Source organism: Balaenoptera borealis (genome assembly GCF_965194805.1).
Source record: "Balaenoptera borealis genome assembly, chromosome: 9".
NCBI lineage: Eukaryota > Metazoa > Chordata > Mammalia > Artiodactyla > Balaenopteridae > Balaenoptera > Balaenoptera borealis.
The window spans coordinates 21,126,417-21,145,930 of record NC_138873.1 but is presented as its reverse complement, the minus strand read 5'-3'; the positions used below and the strand labels follow the sequence as shown (position 1 = coordinate 21,145,930).

Here is a 19,514-nt window from a genome sequence, read left to right as displayed (position 1 = left end):
AATGGTTGGGAACTTAACATAAGCTCCATGTTAAATGCTAGGTGTCCAAAGCAATAAGAGGGTTTTGCCTTCAAGGACTGCATTGTCTGAGGAGGCAGGGTGTGTGCAGCAAAATACAACTAATGCCAAGTCACTGTGATAAGTACCACTTGAAATGAGGATCTTGGTACTTGCTGTTCCCCCTGAAGTGCTCTTACTGTAAATAAATCATCCTTAAGGATGGTGCTCAATTGTCACCTCCCCTATAAACTTTTCCCTGACCATGTATTTAAAAATAGCACAAACAGCCCTCCTCTGCATTCCTTATGCTCCTTGCCTGCTTCATATTCTCCTTAACATCTACTGGCATCTGATTTTATCTTGCTTTTCAGTCTCATCTCACTAGAACAAACTGAGGGCAGGGTATTTTTGTTTACTACTTTATCCCCAAGGTCTAGAACAGAGCCTGGCATTTGGTAAATGGTCACTAAGAAATATAAAAATGAATGGGTAGTTGGGACAGACAATTCAGAAAAGAATTGCTTAAACTTGGAGCAAAAGGACCTAGCCTCAGTGTTAGCCAGAAAGAAGACCCTAAGTATCAAAAGTTCTTACTATTTATGATTATTACCAGTGATGTATCCACATCTCTGTTGTGATGTCATCAAATCACCTCAGGTGAAGGACAGAACTTTAGCTATCTTGTAATTTTACTGTTAGATTATCAATACTTTTATGTTACTTCTTGTGTGCTGACATTAGTATGTTTTATCTAGCTTGTTTGTTCCAGTTAAAGGTCAGAAGAAGGTAAAACTTCTAATGGCCTTATGGAGAATGTATAATAAAACAAACATACCCGCTATTCAAGTTAAGAAGTAGAACAAGTTATTCAAGTTAAGAAATAGAACACAGAAGCCACCTATGGGTGGCTTGAATAAATCCTCAATTTATTCAATTTTTCTTTCCTTGGGTAAGTTTTATGAATTATCTGGACTTTTATATTAATCATCACCTGCATGGCATCCCTGTAAACACAGTATCTTGTTTTTAGCAACTGAGAAGCACAAATCTAGCTCAGTGAGGGCAGTAATTGCTACCGTTTGATCAAGGCATCCTTGAGAAGATGAGCTGAATAGTTTCTGAGTCTGACTTCAGCTCTTAGAGTTTACAAGAGCCCCATGTGGTGATGTCAGTGAGCCAGGTGATGAGTGAGCCCTGGGAACACAAGTCACCATAGTTGAAGCATCCTGAATCTCCTGCCAAACTAGGCTTAGCAATTGTATGCTCATTTTATATTTTATGCTTCTATACTTATTATGACCTCTCTCTGTCTCTGAAGAGATCAGTGCAGAACTTTCCTGTGGAGTGAAATGAGTATCCTTAGCTTATCTAGACATGAGAGTATGAAGGGTGAGCAGGCACTTCGCTGGGATTTCGTCAAGCAAGCCAAGTATAGAACAGAATGAGAGCCAGATATATATAGGACATGCTATCCTCAGATTACAAAGGCAGTGAATATCTAGGTTATGACAGCCTTCAGCATGTCTGTGTCTTTAGTCACACTCCTCCAGCCTGAACTGGTTGCTCCTCTGGTTCTGGTGCCCAGCTGTTATCCTGGGAATCCCCTTCTCGCCCTCCTCTGTTGAATGCCTATTTGCTGTATCTTTTACTCACCTTGTTGTGGAGTATATCCTCCAGTAATTCTTGAGACAGAGTACACGGGATGTAAACTTTTTGAAAGCTTGCATGTCTGGAAATGTATTCTACCCCCATATTTGATTGATAGCTTGGCTGGGTATAAAACTGTAGGTTGTAAATAATTTTCCCTCAGAAGTTTAGAGAATTTTTCCCCATTTATTTCCATTTTTACTATTTGTAAATCTGAAGCCATTCTGACTCCTCATACTTTGTATGTTACTTTTTTTCCCTCTAAGTAGGATCTCTGTCTTCAGTGTTCTGAAATTTTACAATGATATTTATTGTTCTAGGCATATTTTCATTTGTGTGGGTGTCCTCTCAAACAGGAGGCTCATGTCCTTTCACTTCTGGAAATAGTTTAAAATTATTTTTATTTTCTTCCTCGCATTTTCTCCTTTTCTCTTCTGAACTCCTATTATTTGGAGTAGGGCCTCCTGGACAAGTACTCTTAATTTGCTTATGTTTCTCTCCATTTCTATGCCATTTCACTCTACTTTCTGGGAGATTTCCCTAATTCTATCTGCCAACCTACTGTTGAGTTTTTAATTTCTAAGAGCTTTAATTTTCTTTAAAATTTCTCTTTTGTTTACTTTGGGCTTACATGCTAGAGATTTTCCTCAGATCTTTGGAAATTCCTGTCTGTTTGTTTATGATTAATATTGGAGGACGAGAACACTAGGAACTCTGGGTGGGTAGCATTGGAGGATTTTGAGCTTTTTTTTGTAGGGTGGTCCGGGTGAGCTGTTTGGGAATCTTCCCAGTGTCAGTATCTTTTGCTCTTTCTCCATGGAATGATTATATTCCCAGGGAAGCTTCCATTCTGCCTTGAGAGTAAGGGTCTGGCAGGCAGAATTCTGTGAGCCAAGTAGAGGAAGGTGGGTGTGGGATATTCTCTGCTTCCAGCATCACTGGTCATGAGATTAATCACTAGATTATATACATAGACACACACTTTTGTGTGTGTGTATGTATATATGTGTATACATATACAGTTAATCCTCATTAATCATGGAATCCCTGTTTGCAAATTCACCTCCTCACTAAAATTTGTAACCCTAAGTCAATATTCATGGTGCTTTCATGGCCATTCACAGATATGCACATACCAGTTAAAAAGTTGAGTCACCCAACACACATGTTCCCAGCTAAGGTAGAACAAGGTGATACTCTGCCTTCTTGTTTCAGCTGTCCTACTGTAAACAAGTGTCCTTTTTATGGTCTATTTAGTGCCATGCTTTTCATAATTTTGCACTTTTTCTTGGTGATTTCACTGTTTAAAAGGCTCCCAAGCGTAGTGTTGAAGGGCTGTCTAATGCTTCTAAGTGCAGGAAGGTTGTGATGTGCCTTATGGAGAAAATAGGTCTATTAGATAATCTTCATGCAAGCATGCATTATAGTGTGGTTGGCCATGAATTCAATATTATTGAATCAACAATATATATATTTAAATAAGGTGTCTTTAAACAAATTCATAAAACAAGGTTGTGTATTGATAGGTTGATAAAAATGTTGTAACTTTGTATTTCCCCAGGGAAATACAAATGCATTTGTATAGTGCATTATTTGGGAGTAATGAATGAGTCAGTATTTGTTCATTTAATGCTTGCAGGGATTTATGGAATGTAACTAGCACAGATAATGAGAATCAACCATGTGTATGTGTATACATCTGTATCTGCCTACCCAGGCCTTCAGCTATGCCTCATGTTGACTCATGCACAGACCTCCTCTCATCCTTTCTGGAGAGTAGACTTCTGCTAGACTTGGAGAAGGACAATCACCCAGGGGCTGTGGGATGAAGGGGGGCCTTCTAGGAATCTTCACTTCTTTTTAGAAAACTTTCTCCCTGATCCTCCATATTTTAGCAGTCTCTTCTTTCTCCTCTTCACATATCCTGTCCCTGTGTCAGAGGTATGTGCTGCTCCAGGGGTTTCTGTGATTTTGAAGGGCTCTGCAGTGTAAATCTGGATGGTTCTCAGTTTCTTCTACCATCAGCTTGGGAAGTGGATTTTGATGTAGTTTTATGTCCTCCAGGTTGGCTACCATGGTCCATCAGCTTTCCAGATTCCAGTTTTTTATTCTTGTCCTCTTTCCTCCCTGTCCTCCTGGTCCTCCACGTTTCTACGTCCCTTTACTGTAGTGTTTTGGGGGAAAGCAAAAATAAGATGGAGTGCTCTCTTTGCCATCCTAACTCATTAGTCTCAGTTCCTTTTTTTATAAGTCATGTTCCTGAGATAATAAATTTCAGCTAGTGTGCCACCCCCTTTGCCATAAGGCCCTGGAAGATGTAAGTATTGCTAATATTTGCATGTCCTGGACTGCAAAGGACTTAAAAAGAGTTTCTTGACTCACTGACAGCTAAATGAGAAAATGTCTTCCTTTTTCCTTCTCTGTAATGCCTTTATAAGGAAATGTGGATTGGTAGGTATCTCTACAAAGCATTCTTAACTTCCAGCTCAGAAAGAGAATGTCTAGTCTCAAGTAGAATTTCTTCCAATTTCATTACAGCCGTAATCCTCTCCAGGTTTCTTATAAAATTTTTGAACTGAGATCTTTGTAATGCTTATTTTTTCATTGTTAACATACTAAACAAAACTGTTGATCACTTCCAGATCGCTTTCCTCATTTTAAAAATTGTCTTAAGATTATGAACCAATGTATAAAAACAATAGCCACTTTAATAGTCTACTGAGACTCCAATTAGAGAGGGTAAAGTTAGAAATAGCTAAGTTAATACACATTGTTTTAGAATCTTTTCTATCAAAAGGGTTTTTTTAATGTCATTCTTTTATTTTTAAACAGCAATGCATAATCTTTATAGAAAAATTGAAAATTTAGCAAACTAAAGAAATAGTCACCTTTTTTCTTACCACTCAGAGGTAATTACTATATATTAAACGTGTAGTGTGTGTGTACCATATATATATGTATATATATCCTTCCAGTCTTTATTTGTAAATACGTGAATAAAAATGCATATTAAAATTTTCCATGTTATTCTCCCACAAAACATTTTTAATTACTACATTCTCATACACTCATTGGCAACCTACTTCTGTAAAGGCCAGAAAGTATAATTTTTGGTTTTGCAGGTCATAAGGTCTCTGTTAAAACTACTCAACTCTGCTATTGTAGCACGAAAACAACAGTAGATATTTTATAAACAAACAAATGGGCCTGACGGTGTACCATTACAACTTTTATTTACAAGATCATGCAGCCTCCGATTGGGCCCACTGGCCACAATTTGCCAACCCCTAGATATGTAAACTTTTAATTTTGACATAATTCATGAAAAGTTGCAAAATATTACAGAGAGATTCCTGCACTCTTTATCCAGTTTCCCCCAAGTTACATCTTCACTACAGTACAATGTAAAAACCAGAAAGTATGCATTGGTATAAGGAGTGTTTATAGTTCCATACCATGTTATTACAGGCATAACCACCACCGCAATAAAGATACAGAACCGTCCCGTCACCCAGAGGTCTTCCTCATTCCACCTCCGTATAGTCACAACCACCTCCCTCCCTGACCATCCCTACCTCTTAGCAATCACTAATCTCTTTTCCCCCTCAAATTTGTCATTTTGAGAATGTTTTACAAATGGAATCATACAGTATGTGACCTTCTGAGATTAACTTTTTTCATTCAGCAATGAGATTGAGTCAGGTTGTGGCGTGTGGTAGTAGTGTTCCTTTCTGTTGCTGAGCTGTGTTCCAGGGTATGGATATAGCACAGCTTGTTTAACCATTCACCTATTGAAGGGCACCTTGGTTGTTTCAAAGGATTCTTTTAAGGTTCTGTTGATTTCTGTGTTTGGTTCTCCATGTTCCCTTTCTTCCTCATTGTCAAGCTTCCAAGTTGAATGTGGTTCAGAATGTGGTGGTCCATCTATCTCAGGTGTTCAGTTGAGTCTTATTGTAGCTGTCATTATTTCAAACGCATTGAATTCAAAGCTCACTGATTTAAACCAAAGGTCATTGATCCTCCAGGGACTTCCATTTGCTTTGCAGGTTAGTAGTGATATAGTATCTTTATATTTATGGTGATCATTGAGTAAATAGTCTTAATACTTGTAGAGACAGAGACTCAAGTTTGAGTCTCAGTGTTACTACTTACTACCTGTTGTCCTCAAGAAGTCACCTAACCTTGAACCTTCATTTTCTTATCTCTTAAGAAAAAAAAAAGTATCAACCCTATCTCACAGGATTGCTGTGAGGAGTTAAATGAGATTACATAGGAAAAGTGTTTGGGGAACAGGAAATCACCCTACGAATGTTACAGTAATAGTCATAAAAGTAAATCATCCTTCATTAGTGTTTTAGAAAAAAAAGCAGTTTTGTAATTAGGATGAGTAGCTTTTATTAATGAGTAAGTATGTGGCGGGGTGGGATATCCTTGCTGGAAAAAAAAAAGAAAATTAAGACCCAGTTTTTATAGAGTTAGAAGGCCAGAAGAACAGAGAGGAAGAGTGGTATTTCTGTATGCTGTAACGGATGACCTGTGTTGCAAATATAATACCATCTGGCAGATGTGAGAAGAAATCATTTAAATCAACAGTGTCTGTAATGAGCTACCATCTGATTCCTGTTAATCAGGCCTTCCTTTTTCAAACCGTCTTCCCATGGTTTCCATGACCCTGTTCTCTCCTGCTTCTCCTTCTGGCTTATCACCATCATCTTCTTGGCCCTTAAATATGGAGTTCCCTGGGGATCATCCCTGTACTTCTCTTTCCATGACCTCTTCCCTGGCAATATCATGCCTTTACATCACTCTCCAAACAAAGCCTACATCTGTGTCTCTAGCCCTGACCTCCCTCATTTCCATCCTGCTGGCTGGATGACTCTATCTCAAACTCACTATTTCCAAAGCTGAGGTCATTTTTCTTACAAGATGGCCCTTCTTTTCGAATTCTTTATTTCTGTCCATAGTTCTACCGTCTTCTCAGTCCCTCAGTGTTCTTCTCTCTGTCACCTCCCAATTCCCCCCAAATCTAGTCATCGTATTGATTCTTTGACCACAGTTTCTCCCATTTCCTCTTTCCTTTCCATTTCCGGCCTACATCTTTAGCCTTTTAACTAATATCCCACTTTCCATTCTCAACCACCGTCCATTCATCCCTCCTCAGCTTTGTCACATGAATCTTCCACAGCTCTGTTCAGATTCTTCCTACTCAGTGTCGTTGCTTGCTCCCCTTGTTTGTAGAATAGAGCCCAAATGGTTAGTCTAATACAAATGTTCTGCATGATCAAACTGCTTTTGTAATCTTATATACTCAACTCCAGATGAACTGAAAGGCAGTAATATGAAACAAAACTCTTATTTTTCAGAATTCCACAATGGTTTGCTTTTCTAACTTCATTTAAAGTAATTTATGGGCATACTTTCCTTTTCTATGCTGGACCCATGTATGGTTTCTCTCAGTATTCCCACAGAGTTACATATGGCAGGTGTTTAATTATTTATTGAATAAATGATTGGTCCTATGGTAGAAACTCAATTCTTGTTTGACCCATACATTTAACAGGTAATTATTGAGAACCTTACTGTGGGTCAGGTAATTTGAGGCATTGGGATATAGTGGGCACAGTCAGTCAGTTTTTGTGTTTTTTTTTTTAATTTGAGTTTATTCTTCATTTAACTTCAAAAACACTACAATAATTGAATATTTTTAAAAAAACAGTAGCAAGTAGTGAGCATATTATGATTGTAGTCCTTCACTCATTCTCTACTGCATATAAAATGTCAGCAGTGAATGTTCTTCACAGGCCCCATAAAGAGATCCTACACTAAGCACCACCCCTGGGAGGACGTTCATCATCCTCATGTGCTTCTCCATTGTAATGGCTCTGTCTTTCCTGATTGGGAGCAAAGCCCACCAATTCTACTTGGTCCATTTCATCCTCTTCTACTTCCTTCCTCTCAGGTAGGAGTTTTTCCGGCAAAGAGATTTGTCAGGAGAGAGAAAGCCATTCTCAGGAAAGTTTACCTTAAATTCAACGACTAGGCGACCCTTTTCATACTGTCCATGATAAAATGGCATGCCTTCATTTAGCACATACATGGCCTTACATTCTAGCAGCAGTCTTAAAGATGCTACCATTGGATTATTTATGACTTCATACTAGGATATCAACTTTGTACTTATGTCTAAAGCTAAGCTATCAGGCAGTTAGTTTAAGAATATATTAAATATTAAATAATTATACTCTGGTTGCCTGAAGCATATGGAATTTATCTGTTCAGTGAAGTGAGAAGTCTAGGTTAGGAGAAGAAAACGGGTGAGTTTTACAAAGGATCTTCCTAATAGAAGGAAGTAGTTGGAGAGGGGAAAAGAGAGTGAGGATATCAAGCTATTGAGGTCTCCTCCAGTTAGTCATTTCTTCTCGGGCAGGCAATTCCGTGAAATTAACATAATGTGCTCTTGGATCCTATACAGATGGCAATCAGGAATTATTTCCCTGTGAAGTCTGTGGAAGACGCTTTGCAGCAGATGTTCTGGTAAACATAAAGACATTTTGTAGATGTGTTTCATTGGAGTTAAATGAACTGTCAAGTCAGTGAGGAGGCCACAGTGGCAAAGATTAAAGACAGATGTGGAGGGAAAGCAAGGGGAGAAAAGTACATAACCTATGGCTGGCAGGCCCAGAGGACACTTAAGCAGATCAGTGCTGCCCCATTCAAAAGGGAACTTATTAAACATGGTCCTCTTACTAAAAGGAAGCCAGATGAAAGTATCTTGGCACAGCTGATTGTCTCTTGAGAGGTTTTGGCTCTTTCGCCTTTTCTATAAGCATCAAAAATTCAAATTTTAAGGCCAAAGCACCAGGGAAATTAGCTAGTCAAGAGGAATGAACATTGAATTTGGAGCATCTGGAAACTTGGCTTTTAGCCTCAAATTTGTCACTAATTCTGACAAGTCCTTTAACCTCCCTCTGTTTCCTGCTTTGCCACGTATAAAGACAGAACTCTCTAGTTTCAGGGGTTTTATGTAATTTGAACAAAATGGTTGTAAGGCTTGTTCCAAGACCTAATTGTTAATTAGATTCAAGCTAACTGCATGTCAAGTCCCCGGATTGATGCCTATAAAGTTGAATAAAAGCTTGATTTATTTCAAAATTAGGGAAACAAACAGGTAGTAGGCCCCCCATATTATGAAGGAGTTCCCAAGAAAAACGATTTAAAACAAAAATCTAAATGATAATGAACTGTTAGTTGGGACATTTAGGTCAAAGAGACTTGTTTTGAACTTAAAGAATTTGGACTATAAACCTGACTACATTTGGGGCAAAAGACTACTGAATGAGGTTGTATGTTTTATTTCTCTGGGGAATTTAAAAGTGAAATATCTGTTCTAGTTAACCGCAGCTAGAGTTTGCTGGATCTAGAAGGGGAACTCACAGGGCCTGTTGTGGCCCAACAATCCACTAGGGAGCTGCCTTTGCTAACCCAGGACTGCACCCCATGAGAATGGATTTGATACCTAGAAGGTACCGTTTGAAGAGGGATCACTAAATGCCAAGTATTCTTGGGTCCTCTTGAGTTCTACTTCATTGACCCATTTCTAGGCTACAAAGAGCATTTGATCAAGTGGTCTGCTCTCTCTCTCCTTCAGTTTAAAATGGTATGGCTTGTTCGTAGCCAGGTGCAGTGATTTTCATGGAGCCTGTATTTTTTGGGTCTGGACAAAGCAACTGTCTTAAGTGATAGCTATTATGAGTTACATGACCACCAAGGAAGAGGACTTAAGAGTGGAAGGCAAAGATCCTGGCATAATCCCATAGTGTTGCAGTGCAGACTTTATAGAAGTGGTACACAGGCAAAGCTCTGTGTGCTGGCTCCTTGGTTTTTGTACCAGAAACGCTGAGTACTTACAGGTCTACTGCCTGGACTAGTTTTCTCTGCCGATTGTCTTAGAAGTGTTGTAATATTTTAAAATTTAATATTATAAGCTTAGATTTGCTCTAAAATAAATGACTTCATGAATGTGAAATGTTTGGACACACTAAGGGAAAATGTCTTCATAACTTAAATGGAATTGGTGTATTTTTCATTCGTGGTATGGTTGTCCCAGTTGTTTCTTGCAGATGTTCTCAAATATTTCTTTGAAACCTCTCCACTCCTTTTCAGGAGTTAAGTGGTTTGATTTGCTGTGTGTAGAAAAGTAACCCAGTTAAACTCAATTTTGAAATGCTGAGTGGTAAGAAGAGTTTTTCTGAGAAGGTTCCACTGGTAAGAAGCTAAGTTTCCCTTTGCTGTATGCAAAGAGTTCCTTCAAAATGATGGGAAAACAATGTTAAGGTTATTGGGACTCAATTCCTGGATGACTTGCTTCTGGAATTTAAGAGCAGTGAAGGCAGTAAACAGAATAGAAGAAATAAGAAAAGTTCCTTGGCTTCCGTGAGTACCTAGCCGAATATCAGAAATAATTTATTTCAACTTAAACTAGAAAGTTTGCCTTTTCAACATTATTTAATGCTTGGAACTATTCATTGAGCCCAAGTGATAGAGTTAAATATGTAAGACCAAATTTTAAGTAAGTTTCTTTAGCTGAAGAGGCCTTTTATTGACCTTGCCCAAACACAGTATCTCGTTATGTGTAACATGGGTGAAGAGAGCCAGATGGATTTGCTCTGCTGTGATCTGAGAGTTAGAGAATGAACTTGGCTCTGAAGGTGCAACCCAGTCACTGCAGCAGGGGCTGCTTGAGTACACTGAGGCATTACGAACTTTGTGATTGTACATGTTAAAAATTTTAATCCCCACTCCTTCTTTTCTAGGAAAGGCATGGACCAATATGTAGAAAACTGTTCAACAAAAAGCGTAAAGCTTTTTCAATTCCTTAAAACAAAGATTACAGGGCACTGACATTCCCACTGTGTGGAAGGCTCCTCAATCCAAGGTACTATCGATATCTTCCTTGCTGTTCTTGATTATCTCCTTCAGTACATTAAAGCCTCTTTCTGGCTCTCTGGTTTCATTTTTGCTTGATAATGCAGTGTAATGTCATGTAAGTATAATCCACCTTTACTGTTTTCTTTTTAATCATGCTCACTTAGATTTCCAAATGTATTTCAGATACTTTCCAGATGTGGCAAAAAAATCTCGTTTATATTTTCATTAGAGTAGCATTAAATCCAGCAATTAACTTGGAAGACAGTCACTTTTAATCTTACATTTAAATCTTCCTTTAAAGTTTTGTAATTTCTTTGTTTTTCTGATTGTTATTTTGTGTTTTCCCTCACTATTGTGACTTGCAAATTTTATTACTGTATTTTCCAGTACTTTTGGAAAACAAATTCTCTTTTTTCTCCAAATTTCACAGTTCTGTTTCTTGTAAATTCAAATCCTAGCTTTAAAAAATATTATAATGGTGAGATATATAGTCTAGGTTAGTATATGTTTTATTTTTTTGTAGCCTCAACCCATGAGAAAATCTAACTGGAGACAACAACATGAAGACTTCATTAATGCGATTCGATCAGCAAAGCAGGGTACACTAGCCATTAAAGAAGGCCGGCCTCTCCCACCTCCACCCACTCCGTCCATCAACCTAGGTGTGTGGCCAGTTTGGTTTGCTTTTGACATTTTACTCTTAACCAATTGAGGCTATGCTTGATTTTTGGCCTAGTCATTATGCCTTCCTCCTATAAACTCTAAAATTAACAATAGTAATTAAATTATATAAAAGTAAATTTATCATAAAATTTATATTATCCTATTTTTTTCAATTCTGCGTAAAGATTCTGTGTTTCCTTCTAACTCTACCTCAACATGAGTGCACCACTGCACCCAATGTCATGGCATTACAGAACTCCAGGGGATGCCCTTCACATCCTGGTTTATGAGAACGGAGCTGGGCAGAGCCGTTCAAGCAGTTTTGTAATAGCTCCATAGCATCAAATACCCACAGCTCTTTTAATTTTTTGAGATAAAAATATAAAATATAAAATCACCATTTTAACCATTTCAAGTTGTAATCCTGTAATCCATCCCCTGTCTTTCTGTAAATTAGAAATTAGGTCTAGAGGCATGATTAGATTAATGTTAACACAAATCCTTTATCAGGTATAGGATTTTCATATATTTTCTCTCATTCTGTGGACTGTCTTTTCACTCTCTTGATGGTACCTTTGATGCCCAAAAGTAATTTGATGAAGTCCAATTTACCTATTTTTTCGTTTGTTGCCTAGCTTTTGATGTCAAATACTCCAGTATCTTGAAGTCTTTCCCCTGTGTTTTTTATTCTAACAGTTTTTATAGTTTTAGCTCTTAAATTTAGATCTTTGATCCAGGTAATTTTTTTTTTTTTAATTAACTTATTTATTTATTTATTTATTTTTGGCTGTGTTGGGTCTTCGTTTCTGTGCCAGGGCTTTCTCCAGTTGCGGAGAGCAGGGGCCACTCTTCATCACTGTGCGCGGGCCTCTCACTGCTGCGGCCTCTCTCGTTGCGGAGCTCAGGCTCCAGACGCGCAGGCTCCTGACGCGCAGGCTCAGTACTTGTGGTTCACGGGCTTAGTTGCTCCGTGGCATGTGGGATCTTCCCAGACCAGGGCTCGAACCCGTGTCCCCTGCAGTGGCAGGCAGATTCTTAACCACTGCGCCAGCAGGGAAGCCCTGATCCAGGTAATTTTTGAATGTGGTATAAAGTAAGATCATTGGAAGTTGGATATCTAGTTTTACATGTGGTACCTTTCTCAGCACTATTTGTTGAAAAGACTGTGCCTTCCCCATTGAAAGGTCTTGGCACTCTTATCAAAAGTCAATTGGCTATATATGTGAAGGCTTATTTCTAGGCTCTTTATTCTATTCCATTTTTCTATATGTCTGTCCTTATACCAGTACCACACTGTTTTGATTACTATAGCTTTGTGGTATGTTTTGAAATCAGGAAGTGGAGAGTCTTTTAAGATTATTTTGGCTATTTAGAAACTTTGAGATTCCATATGAATTTTTAGGATGGGTTTTTTTTCTATTTCTGAAAATGCCGTTGAGTTTTGATAGGGATTGCATTAAATCTGTACATCACCTTGGGTGTAGTTGTCATCTTAACAATATTGTCTTCCAGTCCGTGAACATGGAATGTCTTTCCATTCATTTATGCCCTCTTTAATTTCTTTCAGCAGTGCTTTGTAGTTTTCAGTGTATGAGTCTTGCCTCTGGTTAAATTTATTTCTAAGTATTTTATTCTTTTGATGTTATTGTAAATGGAATTGTTGACCTTCTTTTCAGATTGTTAGTGTATAGACATACAGGCAATTTTTGTGAGTTGATTTTTGTCCTGCAATTTTGCTGAATTTTGCTTATTAGCTCTAACAGTTGGTTTCTGGTGTGGAATCTTTAGGGTTTTCTACATATTTGATTATGTCATTTGTGAACAGAGATAATTTTACCTATTTGTATGCCTTTTATTTCTTTTTTGTGTCTAAACCTCTGGCTAGAACTTCCAATACGATGTTAAATAGCATTGGTGGAAGCAGACATCCTTGTCTTGCTTTCCATTGAGTATAATGTTAGCTGAGGGTTATAAATGACTATTTAAAGTGTAAGTAATAACATATTATGGGTATTATAACATTTGGAAGTGATATGTATGAAAATAATAGGATAAGGTTGAGTGAGGAAAATGAATGTATATTGTTGAAAGGTTCTTATGGTATACATGAATAGGTATAGCATTGTTTGAAGGTAGAGTATTATATCATAAAGATCCCTATTAATAAGCCCTAGAGTAAACATTTAAAAATATTGATGTATAGCTAATAAGACAATACATAGACTGGAGATAAAATGGAAAAAAATTCAATCTAAAAAAAGACAGGAAAAGAGGAAAAAAGGAACAAAGACCCGGTAGGATAAAAATAAATAGCAAGATGATAGATTTAAACCTAACCATATGGACAATTGCATATAAATGACCTAAACACTTAGGATAAAATGCAGAGATTGTCAAACTGAATAATAAAGCAATGTCCAATTATATGCTTTCCACAAGAAACACACCTTAAATATAAAGACACAAATAAGCAAGCCAGGCAGGTGACAAAATGAGGTGAGCCAGGTGGGCCTAGAGAGGCTACATCCTCCCTAAGGGACAGCTGCTCCTGCCTCAGCACACGGCTGCCTCAAAGGAACGCACACCCAAGGTTGCTGGGTCTGATTTCTCAAAGGATGGCAGAAATGCAGACTTCCTTATTTATAAATATCAGAAACTCAATTTTTTAGAAACTTCAGGTTTCAGTCTCTGAGATTAGAAGTCAGGAGGTCATTTTACTTGGAGGGGTGGGGACAACTGGGAGGCGACTCAAGGGGGATTGGTGGGAACTCTCTGTGTCTTGATCTGGGCTGGTTTCATGGGTGTGCACAGTTTGTGAACATTTCATGGAGCCATACACTTATGATTTGTGCTTTTCCTCTGGATAAAAAGAGAAATACCAGCAATGTCTGAACAATTGTAGATTGACATGTTAAAAGCACAGGAAAAGATAGATATGCATTCAAATAATAATCATAAAACTGAAGTAGCTAATACTAACATCAGGAAAAGTAAACTTCAGGGCAAGTATTATTAACAGAGATAGTAATTAAAAAGATATATTCATCAAGAAGACCTATCAGTCTGAAATGCTTGTAACATTTTGACCCAATTGACATCTATAGCTATAGTGTGATACACAGCAACAGCAGAATGTAATTGTTATCAAGTACACATGTAACGTTCAGCCAAGATAGGCCATGTGCAGGAGCACAAAGTGGGTCTTAATAAATCTAAAAGGACTGAAATCATACAGACTATGTTATTTGACCACAACAGAATTAAATTAGAAATTAATGATGAAAATATATCTAGAAAACTCCTGACTATTTGGAAATAAACAAATCATTTCTAAATACCTCATGGATCTAAGAAGAAAGAACAAGAAAAATTAGAAAATATTTTGAACTGAATGGTAATGAAAACATATCAAAATTTGTGGGATTCAGCTAAAGCAGTGCTTAGAGGGAAGTTTATAGCTTTAAATGCTTATATTAGAAAAGAAGAAAGGTTTAAATCAATTGCCTTAAACTTCCTCTTTAAAAAGTTAGAAAAAAAAGAACAAATTACACCTAAATTAAGTAGAAGGAAGAAAATAGTAAATGTAATTCATCATATTAACAAAATATTTTTTAAAGCATATGATCATCTCAGTAGCTACAGGAAAAAAGCCTGTGAGAAAATGTAATACCCATACATGTTTAAAAAAGAAAACTCTTAGAAGGGTAGAAATAGAAGGGAACTTCCTTTTAATAAAGGACATCTCTGAAAAATCTACAGCTAATATCACACTTAACGGTGAAAAGCTGAACAGTTTCCCACTGAATTCAAGAAAAAAGCAAGGATGTCCTTTCTGACCACTTCTAGTTAACACTATACTGGACATAGTACCCAGTGTAATAAGAAAAAATTATATATTTTATACACACACACATACATACATACACATAAATTTAAAGGTTGGAGAGGAAGAAGTAAAACTATCCTTATTCACAGACAACATGATCATGAATGAGTAAATGTAGAAAATCTTAGGAAATTACAAAAAAAGCTACTGAAATTAAAAGTTCATTTAACAAGCTTTCAGGCTATAAGGTCAATATACACAAGTGAATCGTATTTCTATATACTAGGCATAAACAATTGAAAAAATGAAATGAAAAATGCCATTATAATCATGTAAAAAGCATGAAATACTTAGGCATATATTTAACAAAATATGTGTAAGACTTTTAAAATGAAAACCACAACACATTGCTTAGAGAAATTAAAGACTAAAATAGATGGAGAGATTTACCATTTTCATGGTTTGAAAGACTCATGCATTATGTTATGATGTCAGTTCTCCCCAGATTGATCTATGGACTCAAAGTAATTCCAGTGAAGATCCCTGCAAGTTTTCTTTGCCAAGTAGGAATTGACCAGCTGATTCTAAAATTACACAGAAATTCAAAGGATCTTGAATAGCCAGGATAGTTTTTTTTTTTTTTTTTAATAATTAGACTTTTTTTTTTATTATTATTATTTTTGGGGGGGCTGTGTTGGGTCTTCGTTTCTGTGCGAGGGCTTTCTCCAGTTGTGGCAAGTGGGGGCCACTCTTCATCGCGGTGCACGGGCCTCTCACTCTCGCGGCCTCTCTTGTTGCGGAGCACAGGTTCCAGACGTGCAGGCTCAGTAATTGGGGCTCACGGGCCTAGTTGCTCCACGGCATGTGGGATCTTCCCAGACCAGGGCTCGAACCCATGTCCCCTGCATTGGCAGGCAGATTCTCAACCACTGCGCCACCAGGGAAGCCCGCCAGGATAGTTTTGATAAAAGAATAAAATTGGAGGACTTACACTACCTGATGTCAAGACCTACTGTAATGTTACAGTAATCATGACAATTTGGTATTAGTATATCAATTGAACAGAAAAGAGAATCTAAATATAGATCTCCCCCCAATCTATGGGCAGTTGATTTTTTTTTTTTTTCACACACACACACTGTATTTTATTTTTACAAGAGATAAATCGACTGACACCAAGCATTGTACATGGATGACCACAGAAGCAACAATGATTGCAATTACCAAACATGAAACACACTCATACTGTGTCATAGTATTGACATTCAGTCCAGTAATCCTCCACTGTAACAGCTCCTTTACTTTGCAGTGAATGGGCAGTTGATTTTTAACAAAAGTAATTCAACATGGGAAAGGATAGTCTTATACTATACACAAAACTTAATTCAAAATGAATCATTGACCTATAAAGTGCTACAACTATAAGATTTCTAGAAAAACCAAACATCTTTGATCTAAGAGTCAACAAAGATTTTTTCAGCAGGACACAAAATGCAGCAACAGGTTTTTAAAAAGGAAGTTGATAAATTGGGCTTCACCAAAATTAAAAACATTAGTTTTGAGAGACACCATTAGGAGAATGCAAAGGCAAGGTACAGGATAAGAAAATATTTATAATACATGTATCTGATGAAAGTCAAATATCAAGAATATATAAAGAAGTCTTATAACTCAATAATAAGACAACAACCCAATAAGGAAAAGGCAAGAGATGTATTTGAACAGAACATCACAAAATAATGGTCAATAAGCATGTGAAAAGATACTCAACATCATTTTCATCAGGGAAATGTAAATTAAAACCACAGTGAGATACCACTACACACCCACTTGAATGGCTAAAATAAAAAACTGACAATACAAGTGATGGTTAAGACATGGAACAACTGGAACTCTCATACGCTGCTGCTGCTGCTGGGAGTCTAAAATAGTACAGCCACTTTGGTATTTTCTTAAGTTAAACATACACTTACCTATGCAGTGATTCCACTCCTAGGTGTTTGTGCAAAAAAATGGAAAACATGTCCTTAAAAAAGACTTACATATTAATGTTTATAGCAGCTCCATTTAAGTAGCATAAACTGAACATGACCATCAACAAGTGGATGGATAAACAAACTGTGGAATATTTACAAAATGGAATACAACTGAACAGGAAGAAGAAAGTGCAACTACACATGCAGCACACCATGGATGCTGTCTTGTAGTAAGATACAGAAGAGGTAAAACTTATCTTTAGTGACAGGAAAATAGATCTTTGGTTGCTTGAGTCTGGGTTTGGGGGAATTATTGACTGAAAAGGGGCATGAAGGAACTTTTGGAGGTAAAGACTTGTTTCATATTTTAATTGGGGTGGTTACACAAATGTATGTATTTGTCAAAACTTTTCAAACTGTACACTTAAAATAGGTGCATTTTAATGCACGTAAATTTTTCCTCAAAGTTCATTCTAAAAAGTATAAAAAGGGAATTCTCTGGTGGTCCAGTGGTTAGGACTCCACACTTAAACTGCCGAGGGCGCGAGTTTGATCCCTAGTTGGGGAACTAAGATCCCACAAGCCAAGGGTCGCAGCCAAAAAATAAATAAATAAAATAAAAAGTAAAACAAACAAAACCAAAGTGTAATACTATAAAAATCATCCAAAAAATAAATCATCTGAACTTCAGTACCAGAAAATACTCTTAATAATTGCTTCATTTTTCCTAGGTGCTTATGAAAATTAACTTGAAATCATGTGTTGTCTTAAGATATTCCATAGAAAGATCTATGGCTATCATTTTGGTAATACTTTGGCAACAAGCTTTGTATAATAAAAGCATCTTTTATGAGAACTACTTCATTTTAATAGCAGAAGCTGCAGGGTTGATGGCTACCTTCTAGTTCTTTAGTTGAATAGTGAAACCATGTCAGATGGTCTGCTGTGTGAATTTCTCTAATTTCCACGTTGGATTTAAAATGTGGGGATTATTGTTTCTTTAAAATAAATAATTCCCTTTTTAAGACCTCATCAAGTGTACAGTTTATTTTTCTGACCTTTACATTTTTATGCTAAAATACAATTTTATAATTAAATTCTTCCCTATGCCCTTATTATAATTTTATGCACCAAGCAAAATGATTACCTCCAATAGCACATTTTCATTACTATTCAATTATTTTGATTGTGCAGGGATTTTATATTAGCCCATATATTCTCCAGCTTAAATACTTAGAAAATTTATACAGATATTACTAGTGTTATTAATCATATGGCCTAGTATGTATGAGTTTGCAAGTAATTTCCATTTTTTTTCCAGCATGATTCCTTATTTCATGGCTCAGTTTTTGTGACATGCATATATTTATTCTAATTCTTACTGACTTAAGTAAGTTTGCCAATCATTCAACTTTCCAGGATTATGTGACAGTTTATGAGGGCAGTGATATAGAATATTTACAATTGGGATTTTCAGTGGTCCTGGGACATTTGGTCCACGTTTCACAGGGCTATGTAGACGTGGGTACTCAACAAAGTGCTTGCATTTTTAAATGATGCTTGTTTTTCTACTTTAATCTTTTATGAGATATGGAATAAGACATTAAAAATCCTTATCAGGAATCCCCTGGTGGTCCATTGGTTAAGACTCCAAGCTTCCACTGCAGGGGGCACGGGTTCTATCCCTGGTCAGGGAACTAGGATCCCGCATGCTGCACGGTGTGGCCAAAAATAAATAATTAATTAGTTAGTTAGTTATAAATCATTATCTATTGAAATAGATAGCACATAGTGATTTTTATGACATCATTATTGATAGAGGAAGAGGTGACTCAGATTGAGATGAGGGCTGAACGTGTAGCTCAGTCATGCTGTGTTCAAATTATTGTTGCAAGAAAAGAGTTTTTGTGTTCTCAGTATATTGACGTTCTCTTCCTCTGCCCCTTAAGTCTGGGCTTCATGTTCCTCCTGTGGACTCCTGGAGGACCTAGTGCTTCCTCCTTTCAAAGCTTATTCCCCAGAGTGGTAATTGTCTGCTTCTTTACCTAGGCCTCTAGTCGTCTCTAAGATCTTTGTCAGCAGGGAAATACTACACTTCAACTTGGTTTCCTCCACAGTGGTATATAGTGCCAAACACACAGAAGGGCGCAATGAATGAATGAACAAGTGGGATTAAGGAAGCAACACAGTCACTGCCATAGTCACTGTCTTTGCCCAAACTGAGTCTGGTAGCAGCATTTCTGATATAAACCTTGACTTTTCAGCTGGTAAAACTAAAGAAATAACCCCTGAACCACGAACCCAGTTCTAGATGTTTTTCTACACCATCGTAAATGAGTTCTGCATGATAATGGCACTTTCTATTTTACTTTTCATAAGCAGTTTCTTTCCTGTTTGATAGTTGGAACACAACCTGGCTGGGCCTGTTTCATTATAGTTACAGCATGTTCTACCCACCCACTGTACCAGGCAGG

The 19,514-nt window shown here is 37.1% G+C and overlaps 1 protein-coding gene across 1 annotated transcript in view; it reads left to right on the top strand.

The window, feature by feature from the left end:
- The window catches only part of ZC2HC1B (zinc finger C2HC-type containing 1B), a gene marked incomplete at its 5' end in the record, with an annotated part of 35,040 nt that overhangs the window by 1,614 nt on the left and 13,912 nt on the right, over positions 1 to 19,514 (top strand). The window contains 5 exon segments of the mRNA XM_082406070.1: positions 8,001 to 8,102; positions 8,104 to 8,181; positions 10,461 to 10,511; positions 10,514 to 10,582; positions 11,099 to 11,237. Coding sequence (XP_082262196.1) covers positions 8,001 to 8,102; positions 8,104 to 8,181; positions 10,461 to 10,511; positions 10,514 to 10,582; positions 11,099 to 11,237 — 439 coding nt within the window.